A 17894-nucleotide genomic window follows, 5' to 3' on the forward strand; every position below is an offset into this window, starting at 1 on the left:
CAAGGGTTCTGTGGTACGGTATCGTATGTTCACCAATAGCGCTGAGAGACATAAGAGAGTGTCGTATGATTGACTTGAGCCTATGATTTTCTTCTCTTTTTATGCTTGTTGAAGAAGGCTCAACAAGGAAGTTGACAAGGGTACTGCTGGAATACACAAACTTGACATACATAGTACTTTGATGCGCGGACACATCATATAGACTCGTTTAAGGTTCTGAGCAAGAGCAAAGCGACAAAAAAATCTCGTGATTCCCAAACTGTTATCAAGCACGCATGATGAGATCGGAGTGCTAACCATGACAACTCCTTGGGAGAAAGTCATGTCATCGTATGATTGGGATATCCGTAAAGTTTCCAGTGCGCCACAACCACAGAAGCGATACACAAAATTTTGTTCACCAGTGGAATATCAACTTCGTTGATGCATCCATGTCACAGACATAGCTCGGCGGGGTATCAATCAATGCATTTGACTTCAATATTCGATCTAGACACTACCGTAGGCATGGTGTCACTTGTATGATTCCTTCTCTAAAAGTCATGCGATCGATTCGTCAGATTCAGCAACCTTGGCGCAAGAGACACGTACCAAAGCAATAGATCGGAGTTACTTTCAGATGCGTATACATACATAGATAGTGGTAGATAAGCTTTAGTTGGAAGGGTTTGACTCAACTTACTCCATCAAAGGGCTCTTCCCAATCAGAGACAATTTGGTACTTTGTCGGACGGATGTATACATCAAGCGGGGTTCTGTGGGCAGCGCTCGAATGTTGTACCTCATTACTCTGTGGCTCTCTGTCAACAATCACCTGAGCCACTTGTCATGAACGACTGTAACACCGGCTCGATATTCGTGATTATAGTCGGATAGATATTTTCATTCAGGAAAGATAATCAGTATTAAAGCCCCGCCGTCAGAACTTGTTCCTGGTGATCAACACCACCGGCTTGAATTACGCAGAGTTGTTTTGGAAGGTAATATTGCGACCAGCACAATCATGCCGAAACTTTTTGTGTTTCCAAAAGGAGAAAAGTAAGAGGTAAAAAGACAAAGAAGAAACGAAAATATATCGAATGTCCAGCATTGAGAGAAGAACCAATCATCGCTACATGTACATCAAATGCGGTTTCATCATAAGGCATTACGTTCTTGCAACGTTGGACCAAGCGGCGAGTAACCACTGAAAGAATGGTTTGGGTTGGATATTCACTAGCTGGTTCAGATTTGTGTGGTGAAAGTCGTACCGGCCCTGTAAAGTAGCCATGAGATACTGGAGGCGCCAATATTCCGCCGTATCATTTGTTGCCGAGGAATAGGAAATGCTGTCCAGCAAGGTGGCATGATCATAGTATTGACGTTGAAAAGGTTCGCCTAGTCGATTTCGTAATTTACATAATTAGCCAAGGTACACTTCGACTGACTAGAAACCTGTAGGAGACAAACCGGACACGAGTTCTGCTGCCGCAACAATATCATCAATCTTCATCCTTTCTGCTGCCAGAAGGAACTCATTTGGCCAGTGAGGGAGATCAAGAGCAGCCACTATGTAGCGACCGACGTCCTCCGCAGATGTCATGCATATGTGCACTGCGTCACCTGAAGGATAGCAAGGTATGCTGGCTGTTTGACGACGCATTTCCAGAATATATTGTCCTTCACCCGAGATATGTGTTCCTGCACCAAGTTGAAGCGCCGCCAAACCTCCAGGATAGAACCTCTCATAAAATACACCACACGTGAAGACAGTATATTCCATCCCGAGCTGCTGCTTCTCTTGAAGTTTGGAAAGAGCGATTTTCTGTCCGCGGTCGAGAGGGTCGATATCCGGACGCTGCAACGGAGGTCCTTCGAACTCCGAGGGCACAAATCGGCGGACATGGACTTCGGCTGCGGCGTCGATCAACGACAGTTGTGCCTGGCCCGAGATGGTTGAGATGACCGTATCCACGCCAACAAGCTTGTATCGAACGTCGCTCTGGTTGTTGTAGTCGACGGACAAGACTTGCCATCCTCGGGCGGACAGGGCGGGACTGGGCTGTGGAGGCATCGGTCAACATATGGGACAAATTTAAATAGGGGTAGAGTAGGTCAACTCACGTTCCTTGATAGAAAGAAAAACTGATGATATGTCTGTGTAGAGATGTAGTGAGCAATATATTGTGCGAGACCACTGGTCCCTGCTAGTGCTATCTTGATCATGGAACCGGTGAGAAGGAAATTTTCAAAAACGAATGTGAAGAAGCCCCGAGGGGTCTCGAGACTTGTATCAATGAACGAACGTGCGTTATCAAACGAGGGACCTGAATTACAACGGTATATGAAAGAGAATGAAAGGGGAGAGCGGCAAGCCAGAAGTGAATGAAGGTGACCTTTGAGAGGGACAGACATGCTATGAGAGAGTAGAAACGGCGGAAGGAAGGGACTGGAGATTTTCTTGTAACGACGAAAAAATAAAATTCGATTAGGATTTTGTACAAGGCTGTATAGCATTAGTCCAACAAAAGCATGCATAAAAGAGTGAAGCAGCCAGTGCTCGATATTGCGCCCTTTGGTTTATCATTTTCATTTGTATTGAACCATGACGAAGCTTTGGAGAACCCATGATTGAGTAGATACAAAATCTTGACCAGACAAGGATACAAGCCGGATCTAAATCACAGCTGCGGGTCACGGACAGAGATACTGGCCTTGCTTGTCTGATGGAAAAAGTCCGCTGCGGATATACTTCATCAATCGTTCATATCTCTTGGGGTTAGTCTCGGGCATTTTCCTTGAAGATTATGAAGTTACAGATTGTCATTGGCCAAGCCGTCATTTCCAGACATTCAACGGTCATATTCTTTGGAAAAGGGCTCTGTCGAATGAGCATGCAGAAGTAGCTCGACCGAAGCAATTTGTGGACAGGGGTTATGGGACGACTTCTACCTTGGGCCTGGGGCGGATTCGCGGCCTGCTTTTTTGGGGTGAGTAATCCTCAGCTCGACCATCGGGATGGCCGGATTTTTGCGTCAGAGCAAATGCCGAAGCCGCGAAAACAAGCAAAGAGCATCAGCACAGAGGTCCTGTAGCCGTCGAAGAACACAAAAAGGCAGACGTATCTCTCGGATCGACCGTGAATCTGGAAACCTCTTGGATAGACCCTGACCGCTTGCTGGACCGAGTGGTTGCAGTAAGGCTGTGAAGCTGTAGCCAATCTCAGCAGCTCAAATGGCGTGGATGTGGAGAGGTTCGACCGTTTGGGTGTTCAGCCCTGGGCGTAGGGCAGGGGAACTGGCGGTCTGTTGGTGGGCCGCTTATCAGCCGCATTGCCGTTGTAGGGCAGTACGTGCGGCAACTAGTCTGGAGACAGCATGGCCTCGATGAGAGAGAGTTGTGTGATATCACTCACCGTGAGTCATTGGTGCGTTGCAGCGGAGGGCTGTGTTGTTGAGGTTAGGACGTCAACTGGAAGAGAGAGGAGAAAGGGGAGTTCTCGTGGACGGAAGAAAAAGATGGGCGGCCTAAGGCTACCAGGCCGGACGATCTAAGGCATCGAGGCATCCCTGCTAAGCACAGGCCGCGTGTGCAGTCTTGGCATAGGTCACGGGACTTCGCGTCAAGCACGTGTTATGCTTTTTCATGTTTGCACTGTTTGTCTTTAGGGTTATCCGAGTCGTCCAGAGAGACAAGTTCAGACAACTAATAAGCCCTCTCCCAAGCGGACTTGACAGATGTCGGACATTGATCTACTAGTATAGATCTATGTCTCTATGGATTGTATTCTTTCGAATGTCTGGGAGTCGTTGATTGACACCTCGGCTGACTCACGGATGAACGATGAATCAGCAAACACGTAAAAGTCGGACTGAGCAATGTAAGCACACCTGAAGTGCAAGTATGTAATTTCAATTGCTTCACCAATGCCTAAAACGTAGTTATACGAATCGATTGAATTGAAGAGCAAGACGTAAAACACAGCGCGGTCGCGTCTAACGACGAGGCGAGGCGACGCTAGACGCGGGTCCCTCGCCGGGTGATCCTATGAGATGCGTGCAAAGAAGAGGCGCTCCGCTCCCGCACGCAGAAACCGCGTGTGATGACACCGCGAACGCGATCATGCTTGCTCCAACCTAACAGTCGACGGGACTTACGCCGTAAAATTGATTTGGCTTAGTACGACTACGACACTTCAACTTCTTTCGACTACTTACTCACACATACCTCCAATTCTGCTCTACGAATCTTCTCTTTTTTCGACTTCATACATCAAGTGATATCCTACCTCATGGGATCCGTAACCATCTACATCCCTCCCAACCTCTGCCCACTAATACGTGCCTGATCACTGATCATGGTTCCCGCCGACTCGACTCCTATCACGGCCACTTCATCTTCGCCATCTCAATCCTTTAATTCTTCGTCCCCGGCGGATCTTCACTACGCCTTTCTCGTTCATTCACAAAAGACACTGACTCAGAACCTTCCGCCTCGCGTCGACAATAAGATACTAGCGCGCCAGAAAAGGCGGCGTACAAGGTGAGCCACTGACCGCATTTACTGTCAATGAGCCATCTCATCAACTCGGAACAAGTGCTAACTTTGTTTATGGTTAGTCCTGAAGACCATGCCATTCTCGAGGCCGAATACAAAAAGAACCCGAAGCCAGATAAAGTCTCTCGAGCAAGTATAGTTAGCCAGGTTTCGCTAGGTGAAAAAGAGGTTCAGGTACGCGTTGGAAGCGCGTTCTCATCGTGCAATTTGTGCAGAAAGCACTTGCTAACATTTACCAAGATTTGGTTCCAGAACAGACGTCAGAATGACCGTCGAAAATCGAAGCCGCTCGAGCCACACGAATTAGTACGGCCTCCTGCTTTGGATGGTGTCTCGAATGGCTCCCCGACTAGTGATGGTACAAGTTCTCCTCGCAACGGCGAACAGGCCGAACAGCCAGAGGGGAACGTTAGGAGGGACGATGAGGACGCGCTCGCAGATCCGTCGAGCAACACTGATGATGATGAGTTGGAAACCTCAATGGCAGCCGGCTCTTTGAACCCGGAGACTTCTTTCTCGTCACTTGACTCGGCTGATATTGAGAACCTGGACACTTCGAGGGACATTACCGGCTTAGGCATACAAGTGAACGGAAAGAAACGACGACTTTCGGACATTGGAGCCTGCCATGGAGAACACAATGGACAACTCTGTCAAGAAGAAATCAGATCTCCGCCGTCGCTTCGGATATCAATGTCGTTCGACGGCGAAGCTCTTCTCAGGAAAGAGGGGGAGCCCACTCCATCGCCACCAAAGGCTCGCACAGCAGTGAGAATTTCCCTATCTTCGGATGGCGAGGCTCTCATCCGCACCCAAGATGAACCGTCCCCATCGAAAAACCGCTTGCGATTTGTTCCTGGCCGTGTGCCACGCCAAACTAGCTTACGCAGAAGTGTCAGCGCAATCAATTTTGGGACACCCGGAGGTAGCCCATTGGCTCGAGAAGGGAACGGTATGAAACCGTTCGGTCGATCTCGCGATGCACGCATGTGGGAGACTTATTGTGACAATGACGCACGAAGCGCTCTATCAACACCACTCAGCTCTCAGCCGTCTAACAGTACTAGGACACCGGGCCTCTATCGCTCTGGTAGCCATCGGTCTGCCGCTCGCCACTCACTCTCGAAGCCGAACTTTTCGTCTCCAGCGATCGGCACGAATAATCAACCAGACGTGGTCGAGGTGTCGAGAGAGAAGAGGCGGAAACTGTCCCGCACGTTGTCATCTCTCGGACGACTCGAGTCCGTTCAGAAAGCAAGCCACCTGGCGCACGACTCGAACGGTGGCTTGAAGTCATTTCACAAGGCTGGTAAAGAAGGCGTTGAGCGAGGGGATCTGGAGGCGGGGGATTCGGATAAAGAGAACTGGGTTCCAGGAACCTATCGTCGACCAGACCCACGTCGTCATCAAAGAGCAAAGTCTCATACGCAACGGTCCGTTCTCAAAGAAAATGGCATTCGCAAGAATACCGTTGTCGATGACCTCGCATTGACCAAGCATGGCCGATTATATCGTGGCCCGCGGGGCACTAAGGATGTGAGAAACCCGTCACAAACCGCAGCCAAACTGGATGCCGAAGTCGCGGCTTTCATGACCAAGACCGGTTCCTCGAGCCGCGAAGAAGATCTTGACTGTATACAAGGACTCTTGTCCTTGAGTCAGGGAGCATGGCAATAACATGCAATACAGCCTATTGAATGAGTCGGGCTAAGAGACAAACCCTTACCATAACGAAGCGATGCTATCCATTCATTTTCCTTTGTCGATCTGCTGTTTTTATTTTCCCTCGGCTTGTATTTTGGTGTTTTACAGTTGTCTTCTTCCTGAATATCAATTTTGCGCCCCCAATCGTTGACGCCGGGACAGTCTGGTTTTGGTTGCGCGATGGTTGTACAGTGTATGCAGCAAGCAAGCGAGTCACTTGAGTATCATTGTGGTGTTTGGATCTGTACAGTTGGGATGATGATCAGATGCCGATAGAGCAGACAGAGTAATGAGCAATACAAGACTTTCATCGAATAATCCAGACTGTCAATAGAGAAAGAGGGAGAGAGAGCGAGAGAGAAAAAGAGAAAGTTGCCCCTTCGCAGGGAATGCACATGAGAAGGTGCCCCCGGGTTGCCCGTTTGGGACTAGTCGGTATTGCAACTGCTGATTTCTGACCAGTCACACCACTATTCTATCTCCAGACTCTGTATGTGATATATGGTCAACTACAAGTCGATAGAAAGCAGGAGCTGAGTATGTTCGAATTGCCCTACGAAAGAATGCCCGAAATATGCAACCACTAGCCCTACCTAAGTATCAGACTCGTAATCATCGCAGGAATATATCAACATCGTGAATGCGCGCAGGTAGGCTTGGAGATGCTCTCATCCACTGTGAATCAAAGTGACAACCAGATCTTGATTCATGAGCCCACCCTTGTAGATAGAAACAATTATTATACATTAAGGAATAGTACACATCCAACACAGGATGCACCTGTCCAGCAAAGAGCATTGGAATCACGAAGGTACAAGCAAGTGCGGATTGAATAGCCAAGGAGAGTCGATTTCAAAGAAAGTACTGTAGAATGTCTACATGAGAAGGGGAATAATTGCCAACACACCAGCAACGACTGCGAGCGTTCCAGAGAAGAAGGACGGCTGGGAAACCGAGGCGCCAGTATAGACCGGGGAAGTTGCGCTCGTGGTTGACGATAGTCCAGTCTTGACAGGAGAAGATGAAGTAGCGATGCCGGTAGAAGAAGCCGGGCTGAGAGCTTTGCTGGATGATTTTGAGCCAGCGCCGGGGCCCGAGCCAGTGTTAGATCCAGAACCGGAGCCGAAGCCGGAACCAGAGCCAGTGCTGGAACCTGAGCCAGAGTTAGATCCTGATCCTGATCCTGAACCAGTGCCAGTGCCAGAGCCAGAGCCAGTACTGGTACTTGAGCCAGAGTTAGATCCTGATCCTGATCCTGATCCTGATCCTGAACCAGAGCCAGTGCTGGAACCTGAGCCAGAGTTAGATCCTGATCCTGAACCTGAACCAGAGCCGGTGTTGGAGCCAGAGCCAGCGTTAGATCCTGAGCCCGAACCTGGAGCTGAACCAGTGCTCGAACTTGAGCTGGACGTCGAAGTTGCCTGGGCTGCGGTAACAGGACACACTGTAGTGGACACAATTATAGTCTCGGTAGTAACATAGCTTGTGCGCTGATTAGCAGGGCAGTTAGTGATAGTGGTTGGGCAAGCAGTGATCGTAGCTGTGCGAGTTGAGAAGATAGTTGAAGTAGTGAAGTCACCTGATCCAGGCTCGCCGGGACCCTGAGTGCTAACAGCTATTGAGGTAGTGACTGATCCACCATTTTTGTTACCGGGTACAGATGTGGTGCTGGAAGAACCGGTGAAAATGGTAGAGATTAAGTTTGAAGGAGTGCCAGACACTCCCGAAGATTGAGCAGTGGTCAGCAATGATGTAGTTGGTAAAACAGGAGTTGAGGTTGAGCGATGAGGGCGGCGTGTGCAAGGACGAGTAGCACGCGACGAAGAACTGGAGATCTGAGCTGACGATGAAGGACGCACTGTGCCAGAGGGACTGAGAGTCTTGCGTGTGCAAGGACGAGTAGCACGCGACGTGGGAATGGAGACCTGAGCTGACGATGAAGGACGCACGGCACCAGAGGAACTGAGAGTCTTGCGTGTGCAAGGGCGTGTGGGACGATGGGAAGAAGGACGAACAGCAGCCGACGAGGAGGGAGATACGCTAGTAACAACCGATGAAGATGCCGAAATTATAGCCGAAGAAGAGGCTGACACAACAGCCGACGAAGCTGCCGAGATAACGGCCGAAGAAGATGGCAAAGAGACCACAGCATGCGATGAAGGGCGAGGTGTTTGTATTGGCGTCGGAGTAGGGGCAGTTGAGAATGAAGTTGTGCAGACGCTGGTAGGGCCTGAAACTTCAAAGTTATCCCAGCCAATGTACCACTCTGATCCACCATAGGAGGAGCCACAGTCAATAGCGTAAATAACATCATGGGTACTAGAAGTAGCTTTGAATGTGAAAGTATGCTTCTGCCAGTTATTATAAGCTCCTGATATAGAAAAATACTCGTAATAGATCTGGTTGGTAGCGGCGTTCGAGTCAAGATAGGCATAATTCCAGCAACCCCCCAGGGACCCGCCCAGCTGAACGTTGATGTAGTATGAACCAGTATAAGTACTACCAATTTCGAGTCCCGTGATCGTTTGAGAAAGGTCAAATGCATGGTTGTAGCCTTTAGTCTGGAGGTACCACTGTCCGTCCTCATCTGCTGCGATCTTCGCAGCGGAAGTGCCCGCCTCGACGACGCTGTATGACGGATAGGCGTTCGTAAAGGTCCAGTCTTCGGCCGTTCCGTCTTCAAAACTGGGGTTCTCAAAGAATTGCACTGAAGTATCTGAACACGATACTATCGGAGTCACAGTTGACATCACAGGAACGATCTGCGCAAGGAGCGCGAGTAAGGGGAGACTGCTCCCCAAAGTTGATACAATCGCCATGTTTAGTCTCCACGTCCGCAATTGCAAGGATTCGGGTGTCAAGCAAAAGTAAAAACTGACTGGCTCTAAAAGCGAATGATCCTTTGACTGGCTTGCAACAATTTCCTTGGGAAGGAGAAATGAAGTGGTGAAAACGAAGGACGAAAGGTGAGACAGCACTTGATTTCTTCAGTCCGCACAAGAAGAAGGGATCATTTCTGTAGTGGACATCTCCACTCCTATATAAATAGGAGCTGTCGGCATCGTGACCACTTTTCGCTCCAGTATTAGCGGCTATAACTGTGAGAAATTCCGGTATACAGTCTCTTTAGGTTTGTAGACACGACACTATCTCGGTAAATATTCTCAATACGAGAGTCCAGAGACCCATACCGAGGGGTCCACCAGCGCAGAATCGCCGAAAGAAGACGGAATGAGCAAAAAGAGTCGAAAACCGAGTCGTGAAATGGAGTCGATGGATCCAAACCACGTTGTGTGGCGGACTACTAGATTAGCGTGCGCGCGATGTGCCTATCCGGTGCCTTGCTTACTGCTAGCGCTGAGTATGTTCCACTTCTCACCGAATGCTTCCAGCTTGGCCGTTGAAGAACTTTTATTTGTACAAACATTGAAAGAGTGGCTCAATTTGCCGATTGCGAAAAGTCCGTCGGAATTGTCAGCCCTAATTAAGGACTCTTTCCGCGACTGTCGGATACCGAGAGGGTGGGAGAAATACTAGAATGAATAGAGTTGTAGTTGAGATTAATTGTCATCATACTATGGAGCCCTTACATGCTATTTACCGATATACTGCTACAGGCGAAACGCTGACTGAGATGTTGATCACCAAGGAGCAATGCAGTGATAACCGACGCCATAGAAAAAACGAGCTTGGCAGACGTGTAGACATGTCTATCGCCAATCTTTCCATCAATCCAAACAACTTCCATCATCACTGACCTTGTACTGTTGCCAAAACTACAGGAGCCCGGAGTGCCGTTGTGTTCCCCTTATGGAACATGGTATTACCAGTCATCACCCCCGGAGTTCCTGTAGGCAATGAATCGTCTTTTCTGACTCCGAGGCCCAATTGACCTAGACTGTAAAGGTCGCATATTTGCCCAGCGGCGCGTTCACCACTCCAATAAGCACCAGTCGTCGTGCCCAATCCGACAAATGGTGCAGTATGCTCTCCAGCAAACCACACCCCACGATCAGGACCCATGCCAAGTCGCATCGCTTCAATGTCTTTGTCGCCAGCTTCCAGCCCAACCTGGAAATTTGCATAGGAACCATTGCCGGCGTAGTCATCGGATATCCATTTAGACGCTTGAAAAGCAGTGGGCGTACATGACTCGGACGAGGCGGAATATCCGGGAAGAGAAGAATAAAATGGCCGGACAAAGTGATCGAGAAATTCGTAATACTCGAGTGATGATTCATCCATGTCTTTGATGCTATTGACAACCCAGGCGGATGTGGGCCCGTAGATATAGAATAGGAGTGTTGGATGCGCACAATTTGGCGGAAGTGCTGCCAATGAGACACACTGCATGTTCCAGCTTCCTTCCTCTGAAGGGGCTTTGACATACGTCGGTTCCAGCCACTGTGTGAAGGCTGGTGGATACTTGTCGCTATCACTATCGGGCACAAAGTCGGGGCCATTGGTAACTGTGATTCCGGTGCCGCTTGCCGACTTGCGCTCGGTAGGTATATGCCAAAAGGCACGTGGGAAAGTAACGTAAATCTTCTCGAGTCGACCGTATGATATGTTGTCGATTGCAGAAGTTAAGCGTAATGGTAACGACGGACTGAAAACAGACTTGTTCTTCTTCAGCCAGCCCAGGGGACAAGTGACGATAACATCGTCGAACTGATACTTTTTCCCAGCTTCCGTTACGACGGTGATGTGACGGTCACTGGTAACCTCTCTGTTGGCTGCTTCTATTTGAACAACAGGTGAATTCAAGTGAAGATCCGCATGTTTTAATGCTAATTTCGAGATATGGTCGAGGATGTTTTTGTACGTAGATGCCACGAACAAATTCGCTGGACAAATTAGTCTTCCGCCGATTGGATAGTGGATGTTGAAAAGACTTACTCCCTTCAATGCATTCTTCTAAGCAGAAGAATTTCATGCTCTGTCGTTCAACAGGTTCGCCGACATAGGCACCCCAAAATTTGGAGAATTCTTTGCAGGCGGCTTTTTCCGCCTCAGTAAAATCGGTCTTCTCGAGCTGCTTACAGCAGTAGTCGTACAAACTCATACTGGCAGGTATCGAGTCCTTATTCTTGGTGCTGAACACGAAACCTTCATCAACGGTAGTCCACATCCACTCAGCCAACTTCATGGTGGTAGCTTCATCGAGCAACTTTCCATTGGTATCATATATCGTCTCACGCCCGTCCCATTCACAGGTGGTCGTATCTGATATCCTACTGATCTGATCGATTGGATTGCCTTCTGTTCCGTGGATCCAGTTTGCGCCTCTTTATAAGTGGTTAGCTTACTACAAGGCGGACAATTTTCGTTTTCGACTCACAAATCCACCAGATTTCCACCAACTTCAACCTGCGTTATCTGTGGCAAACCGTCAGCCCGTTTTTCAGAAGGCAGAACCTACGATATCTATCATGGTCTAAGAACAGGATGGTCATGACTGTACCCTTCCGCCAATACGATTCCTCGCTTCTAAGATGGTAACTTTGGCGCCATTTTGGGCGAGAATATCAGCGCATCTTAGCCCAGATACACCGGCTCCGATAATTCCTACATGCGGAGTCTTCCCCATGAGAGCTAGTTGATATTTGCGTGCAGATAGTGGAAGTTTTCGACCGACAGCAGCTGGATGCAGAGTCGACTTGTGTCGCTGAACACTCGCGTACTGTAACCAGCTTGCTAGCTGAGCCAACTGATTAGCTTTGCACTCCATGATTGTATGCGTACGTTTTTGAAGACAGGGTTATGCAATGGTTTGGTGTAAAATGTTGGTTTGTGTGAAAATCTTGTGTAGAATCTTAATTTCCGGATAAGATCTTTTGAGGTCATAGAAGAAAATGAAAGTTCTAGGACGAATTCATTGCTGAGGACATGGCAGGCCAGCAGCAGCAGGAACGGCCGTGTGTAACGCTTGCCCATGGCCATCCTCATCCTGAATCCGAAACCCGTCATCTTCACGCTTGGCATGCGGGCTCGAGATGAAACAGGCAGGTACAGCCATAAAATGATGCATGATGCAGCATCATCAACCCGATTCGACCTGTTCAACTCCTCACAGGCGGCGACGATTGCGCTGGCGGCTACGGCGACAAAGGCAGCCTCTCTGTTCATGTACCTCATTCGATGCCTCGTCGAGAGACGACGCTGATCTGGACTCCAGCCGCGAGCACTCGCACATGCACAATTGATGAATTGGGTATAGGTAGGCAAGGAAAAAGCAAAAACACCGGATGTGCCACTCACATTCTGTGATACGGACTGATAAGAAGACGGGCCTTGTGACGTTCCCCGCTTGGCAGGATGAGCCGGGCAGTCGTGCGGTGGCTAGCAGTCTTGCGATGGAGTTTGACGATGAAACAACGATGAAAAATCCGGTGCTGTGTCCGGTATAGTATATCTAGGAAGTCCGGGACTGGGAGAGTAAAGATGATTCCTTTCGGGGACGAGGGGAAAAAAAGACCCTCATTCCTTATCAGCAAGCTCGGCCCGGCGATACCAATGATGCCCGACACTCCGCTGTGATTCGCTGCATTTTTCAATACTTACTGTACTAGCAATGTTGAATATTATCATACAAGTTATATGGACTCAGTCCTCTATGGTTATTGAAACGGTCTCTTGATTGGCAACTTGACTAGTACATCCACTAATTACGCTCCCAGAGATTCCGCAATCTTGATGCCAGCAGTCCGCCCGGAGAAAATACATCCACCAAGGAAGGTCCCTTCAAGTGAGCTGTATCCATGAACGCCTCCTCCGCCAAACCCAGCAACCTCTCCAGCGGCATATAGATTGGGAAATACCTCGCCGCCGGGACGAAGAACATTCGCGTCCAGGTTTGTTTCGAGTCCGCCGAGCGTCTTCCGGGTCAGAAGGTTCAGTCTGACGGCAATGAGAGGTCCGTGGCGAGGATCCAGGATCTCGTGAAGCTTGGAAACCCGCGAGAATCGTTCGGGCCAGTAGTTCTGTGCGTTACGTATCAACATGATTTGTGCATCTTTCGAGTACTTGTTTTTGACTTGGTCGTCCCTGATCTCGATTTCTCGTTTGATCTGCTCCACGTCTACTGACGGTCCGCCCTGTTCTTCGGCAAGTTTGTTCATCCTATGGACCAGAGCGGTCAAAGATTCGTCTACCACGAAATCTGCTCCATGATCTAAGAAGGCTTGGACAGGTTCTGTAGGGGAAGAACTGAAAAATCGCTGCTGTAGCGCCTTCCAGATACTCTTGCTGGTCAAATCTGGATTCTGTTCCGAGCCGGACAAAGCAAACTCCTTAGCGACGATGCTTCTGTTGAGAATGAACCAAGTATAGTCATACCCGGTAGCACAGATATGCTTGAGCGTGGCCAGAGTGTCGCATCCAGGATACAGAAACGGCGGTAGCCGTTTGCCAGTCGCATCCAACCACAATGACGATGGACCTGGTATGATTCGGATGCCATGTTGTGGCCAGATAGAGTTCCAATTTTGCAATCCTTCCGTGTAATGCCACATCCGGTCGCTGTTGACAATATTGGCTCCTGCTTGTTCTGCGATTTCGATCATTCGACCGTCGACATATGCAGGCACGCCGACGACGAACGAGCGCGGTACTTTAGGGCCCAGACGGTCGACCGGCCAGTTCTTCTTCACCAGTTCAACGTTACCACCAATTCCGCCGGATGTAATCAAAACTTTCGTCGCTTCAATTTCAAAGCTCTCAATGGCCTTTCGACTACTTTCAACCCCTCGCAAAGCATCCGACGTCTCCAATATCTGTCCCCGAACACCAACGACGGCCCCGGTTTGCTCATCAACTACAAGCTGGTCAACCTTGTGCCGAAACTTGAATTCTACCAGTCCTCTCTTGGCCGCCTCTCGTACTGGCTTCTCGAAAGCTTCGACAACTGCTGGCCCAGCACCCCAGGTAACATGAAACCTAGGGACAGAATTCCCATGGCCACTAGCGTTCCCACTACCCCGTTCTGCCCAACCAACACTTGAAAACGACATGCCAAAACTCTTCACATAAGCTTCTAGCTCATCGGTGGCAAAGTTAACAAATGCTTCGGCCCATTGCTTGGGCCAAAAGTCGGTGTCACGGTCAAATTGAGCGGAATTGAACCAGTCTTGCATGGCGAGCTCTCGACTGTCCTTGATGCCAAGGCGACGCTGGGAAGCGGAATTGACGCAGAACAAGCCACCCAGTGACCAGAACGCTTGTCCTCCCAGATTTGCTTCATTTTCCTGGTCGACGATGATTGTATGGACTCCGCGCCGTGAAAGCTCTGTTGCTGCAACGAGGCCGGCGAGACCTCCGCCAACAATGACAACTTGCGATTTACCGTTCGTCATTGTGAAATTGCAATAGATTTGCGGTTGGTGCGCTTGGGTGGCAATCTCGTTATACGGCACTTAATTCTAGCTTATTTACTTTTGTTGAAACGGACAGTGCCTAGATAAATACTTGTCCTGGCTGTATCACATGAATGTATATTTCCATAACCTTATGACCTTCTGTGGAGGGGTTGTCACGCAACGGCGGATATTAAATGCAAACGAGGGCCCGAAGGATCCATGTCCAGGTATAAATAGGATTAACCTAGACTCAAGCTAGGCTTTTTCAAGGCATTCATCTACTGGGAGATCGAATGGAGTGAGATATGGGGATGGCTGGAGACGATGCCCTCGGGTGTCGGCTGTGACCTGGAGGTAGATACTCCGCATGCTACCTAGGTATATATACATATATCCACTAGTAACATAAGTGTTTGTAGTATAGGCCGTAAGTTAGCGTGTATGGTCGGTGATTAAAAGAGCAGGAAAACCCATCCATCTCTCTCCGCACGATATGAATTTTTAATATTGCGCGGCCAAATCCGGTCGGAAACCGCTATAATATTTCGCAATTTATTCCTCGAAGTCAGAATTCTAGTTACGGGTGAAACGTTAAGAATGGCAGACGCTGTTGGTGGGATTGAGCAGGGTCGTACCATAAGTTTGCTGCGCTCGACCGCTTTTCTTACCTACAAGCTGCTGATTGGCCGACCCAGTCGCAATATAGCAACGGGCAGAACTGAATGTCACGTGCTTACAGCGAATACAGAGCGCTCGCACCTGTCTTACATACCGTTACCATATCGCCCTAATGAGGGGATCTCCTTTACGATAAAGCGGTATTTTGCTCTGACAAGAATACGCTTTGTTTGTCAGCTTCCTATTTCCCTCGTCTTTCTCCTGCCATTTCATGTTGAAACATACTCGTCTCCTCAGAAAGAGCGTTGGCATACAAAATCCGCTCAAGGACGTGGACGAATCAAGGACCAGCAGTGATGTTGACAACAGCGGCTACAGCTACAGTTTTTTGGATGCAAGCAAAGTGGAGGACGCGAATCAAGGGACCACAGTGGTGTACATAGTATGTACTACGGATCTGGGGTAGGATGCTATTCATTTTCATAGTCTCCATAGCTAAACTCAATATTGGGGTAGGCCATACCATTATATGCCATTGTCCTGCAGGGGTGGGATGAAAATTGTACGACGACGATTCTACATACCTGTGCACATATTACGCAGTCGTATTTCCTAAGTGTTGGTAACATAGTCACTAGGCATGTACATGACGGAAAGTGACCTGTCACTCCGTAAGTTGATGCAAACATACACGAGAATTCAAATAAAAAACAGATTGTTGAAGACAACCCCATGACGCCACACTAGACTCCATGTCAAATAGAAGCAACCCCAAATAGAAATACCGAAATAAAGAATAATATGCACGAATGGCCTCTGTCGTATCGGGTATCAAGACACGATGCATTCCGTAACGCCATTGCTAAGTAACATCTGCGCTTCGTATGAAAAAAAGTAATTCAAATACACGAAATTGAAGCCAAAGAGCCTCGCGATTATTGGCGGACGCATGCGCATATAGGTGGCTGATAAGAGATGCGCTCGAGAAGTGGTGGATGTTTGCGAGTAGAAATACCTGGTTCTCCTTCTAATCTTCCCAGATAGTCTCCAGGTCCAGGTCTTGCCGTCGCTCTGCTCCACAGACACTCCAACGCTTCCGTTTGTCATTTCTCGACGACCCGTAGCCTCTCGCGTTTCCAGACGGAGAGTTCTCTGCGGTAGGTCGGCGTCGTAGGCCATCTGCATCGGTCGCTTCGGCAGCTAGTTTCAATCGAGTCATTTCTTCCAACTCGAGCGCTTCGGCTTCGGCGTCTGCTTCCGCATCTGGGATATCGGGGATCGTCTCTAGAGAAGATATGCTCGGACTGCGTGAGCGAAGACTGGTCGGCGTGGACGGCATCGAGGAGGTAGAAGATATGGAAAGTCCGGGGTATGACTCGTTGAACTTCGTCGCCACCATGATTGGAGAGGAATGAACAGAGCCTGGGCTGCTGGTAGTGTTCGTCGTGATGCTTGAGAGGTTGCTGTGTAGTGATGACGTGGAAGGTCGTCGACCAGGCCGAGAAACTGGAGTATGCGTCGAAGGAGAAAATGGCGAGTAGGTCGGTTGCGATTCCGTCGATGGTGATGGTGTAGCCTCCGGTAGCTCGAGTTCTGCGTGTTCGGAAATGGTCTCTGAAATATTCAATGAGCTTAGGCTCAAAATTCGCATGTCATCCGCAGCACGCAACGGACTATGTCTTCGCATTGATTGCTCCAGAGGGCTCGGAGGTCTAGCAAAGCTTGGTGGATAAACATAGCGACCGCGAGAATCTAGTCCAGGCGACGAATGGGCTCTAGTCATCTGCATCGGAAAGGGGCTTGCGAGAGAACGAGATCGTGCATGAGTTCGTGACAGCGGCGAGCGGTTTCGGACCGGCGGCAAAGGGGTGGTAAACAGAGGAGGCACAGAAAGGAGATCCTCGTTTTGGGAATTTGCTTTGGACAAGGGTGTGCTTCCCACTGGCAGCGGAGAACGAGCCGGGCTGGGTGGGAGCTGTATTTGTTCCGGGGTTACGAATGATTCAGTCATCATGATGGCCTTAGTAAAGCTGTCCGCCGGAGAAAAAAGTCGAGCGCATGCTGCATCGAGGTTTCCGTAAGCCAGGCACACCTGTATTTGTCTGTTGCTTTGGCCGGTTGTTGTTGTTGTTATTATTGAATATGCCAACAGATCAACCTAACAGCACGCTGAAATCGAGACCCCGGCCGGAAAGTGACGACAGCACAACCAGCTGATCAGTAAATCATCACAGAGGATCGTTCGTATGAATGCGCTCCACAGCACTGAAGAGGCGACGGACCACGGTGTCTGAAATGGCGAAGCAAAAAGGAATCGGTGGTCTGGAGTGGTAGTGGAAGAAGAGGAAATACAATACGGGCAGTCGTGGTTGCAGCAAAAGATTGAAGACAGTTAGACTATATTGTAATATTTCCCTGTACTGGGCAGGACCGTCCGGCGGGGGGCGGTTTGTCTCAGGCGGAATCAGCGCGTAATATAAGAGAGCGCTGGTAAGGCCATGTAATTAATTACGGACAATACAATGAAGGCGCGGCCGTGTCACAAGCTACTTTTTTTTTTCTTTCTTTCTTTCTTTCTTTCTTTCTTTCTATTCTGTACTCTGAGTCTTCTATTATAATCACGAGTCTAGATCACGGAGCTGCGAATCTCCCCTCCCTCCTCTTTCCATACCCGTCTAG

General features: G+C 49.1%; 5 protein-coding genes across 5 annotated transcripts; 1 reads left to right on the top strand and 4 right to left on the bottom strand.

Annotated features, from left to right (window-relative positions):
* Window positions 1-1426: 1426 nt before the first annotated feature.
* On the bottom strand, window positions 1427-2053 carry BHQ10_003648 (uncharacterized protein; the record flags this gene model as incomplete). Its single annotated transcript, XM_040875927.1, has 1 exon — window positions 1427-2053. The coding sequence occupies one exon, from the start codon at window positions 2051-2053 to the stop codon at window positions 1427-1429; it is 627 nt and encodes a 208-aa protein (XP_040732152.1).
* A 2283-nt stretch (window positions 2054-4336) lies between these two features.
* Window positions 4337-7722, top strand: BHQ10_003649 (uncharacterized protein; the record flags this gene model as incomplete). Its single annotated transcript, XM_040875928.1, has 4 exons — window positions 4337-4521; window positions 4599-4710; window positions 4777-6169; window positions 7247-7722. The coding sequence occupies 4 exons, from the start codon at window positions 4337-4339 to the stop codon at window positions 7720-7722; spliced, it is 2166 nt and encodes a 721-aa protein (XP_040732153.1).
* Window positions 7723-7887: 165 nt separating this feature from the next.
* BHQ10_003650 (uncharacterized protein) lies at window positions 7888-11971 on the bottom strand (the record flags this gene model as incomplete). The annotated part of the gene is made up of 7 exons (XM_040875930.1): window positions 7888-8280; window positions 8332-8470; window positions 8629-8968; window positions 9999-11087; window positions 11140-11528; window positions 11582-11619; window positions 11705-11971. The coding sequence occupies 7 exons, from the start codon at window positions 11969-11971 to the stop codon at window positions 7888-7890; spliced, it is 2655 nt and encodes an 884-aa protein (XP_040732154.1).
* A 937-nt stretch (window positions 11972-12908) lies between these two features.
* Window positions 12909-14594, bottom strand: BHQ10_003651 (uncharacterized protein; the record flags this gene model as incomplete). Its single annotated transcript, XM_040875931.1, has 1 exon — window positions 12909-14594. One exon carries the CDS (start codon window positions 14592-14594, stop codon window positions 12909-12911), a length of 1686 nt encoding a protein of 561 aa, XP_040732155.1.
* Window positions 14595-16242: 1648 nt separating this feature from the next.
* BHQ10_003652 (uncharacterized protein) lies at window positions 16243-17229 on the bottom strand (the record flags this gene model as incomplete). Its single annotated transcript, XM_040875932.1, has 1 exon — window positions 16243-17229. One exon carries the CDS (start codon window positions 17227-17229, stop codon window positions 16243-16245), a length of 987 nt encoding a protein of 328 aa, XP_040732156.1.
* Window positions 17230-17894: the final 665 nt, after the last annotated feature.

Source organism: Talaromyces amestolkiae (genome assembly GCF_001896365.1).
Source record: "Talaromyces amestolkiae strain CIB chromosome Unknown scaffold6.1, whole genome shotgun sequence".
Classification (NCBI taxonomy): Eukaryota; Fungi; Ascomycota; class Eurotiomycetes; order Eurotiales; family Trichocomaceae; genus Talaromyces; species Talaromyces amestolkiae.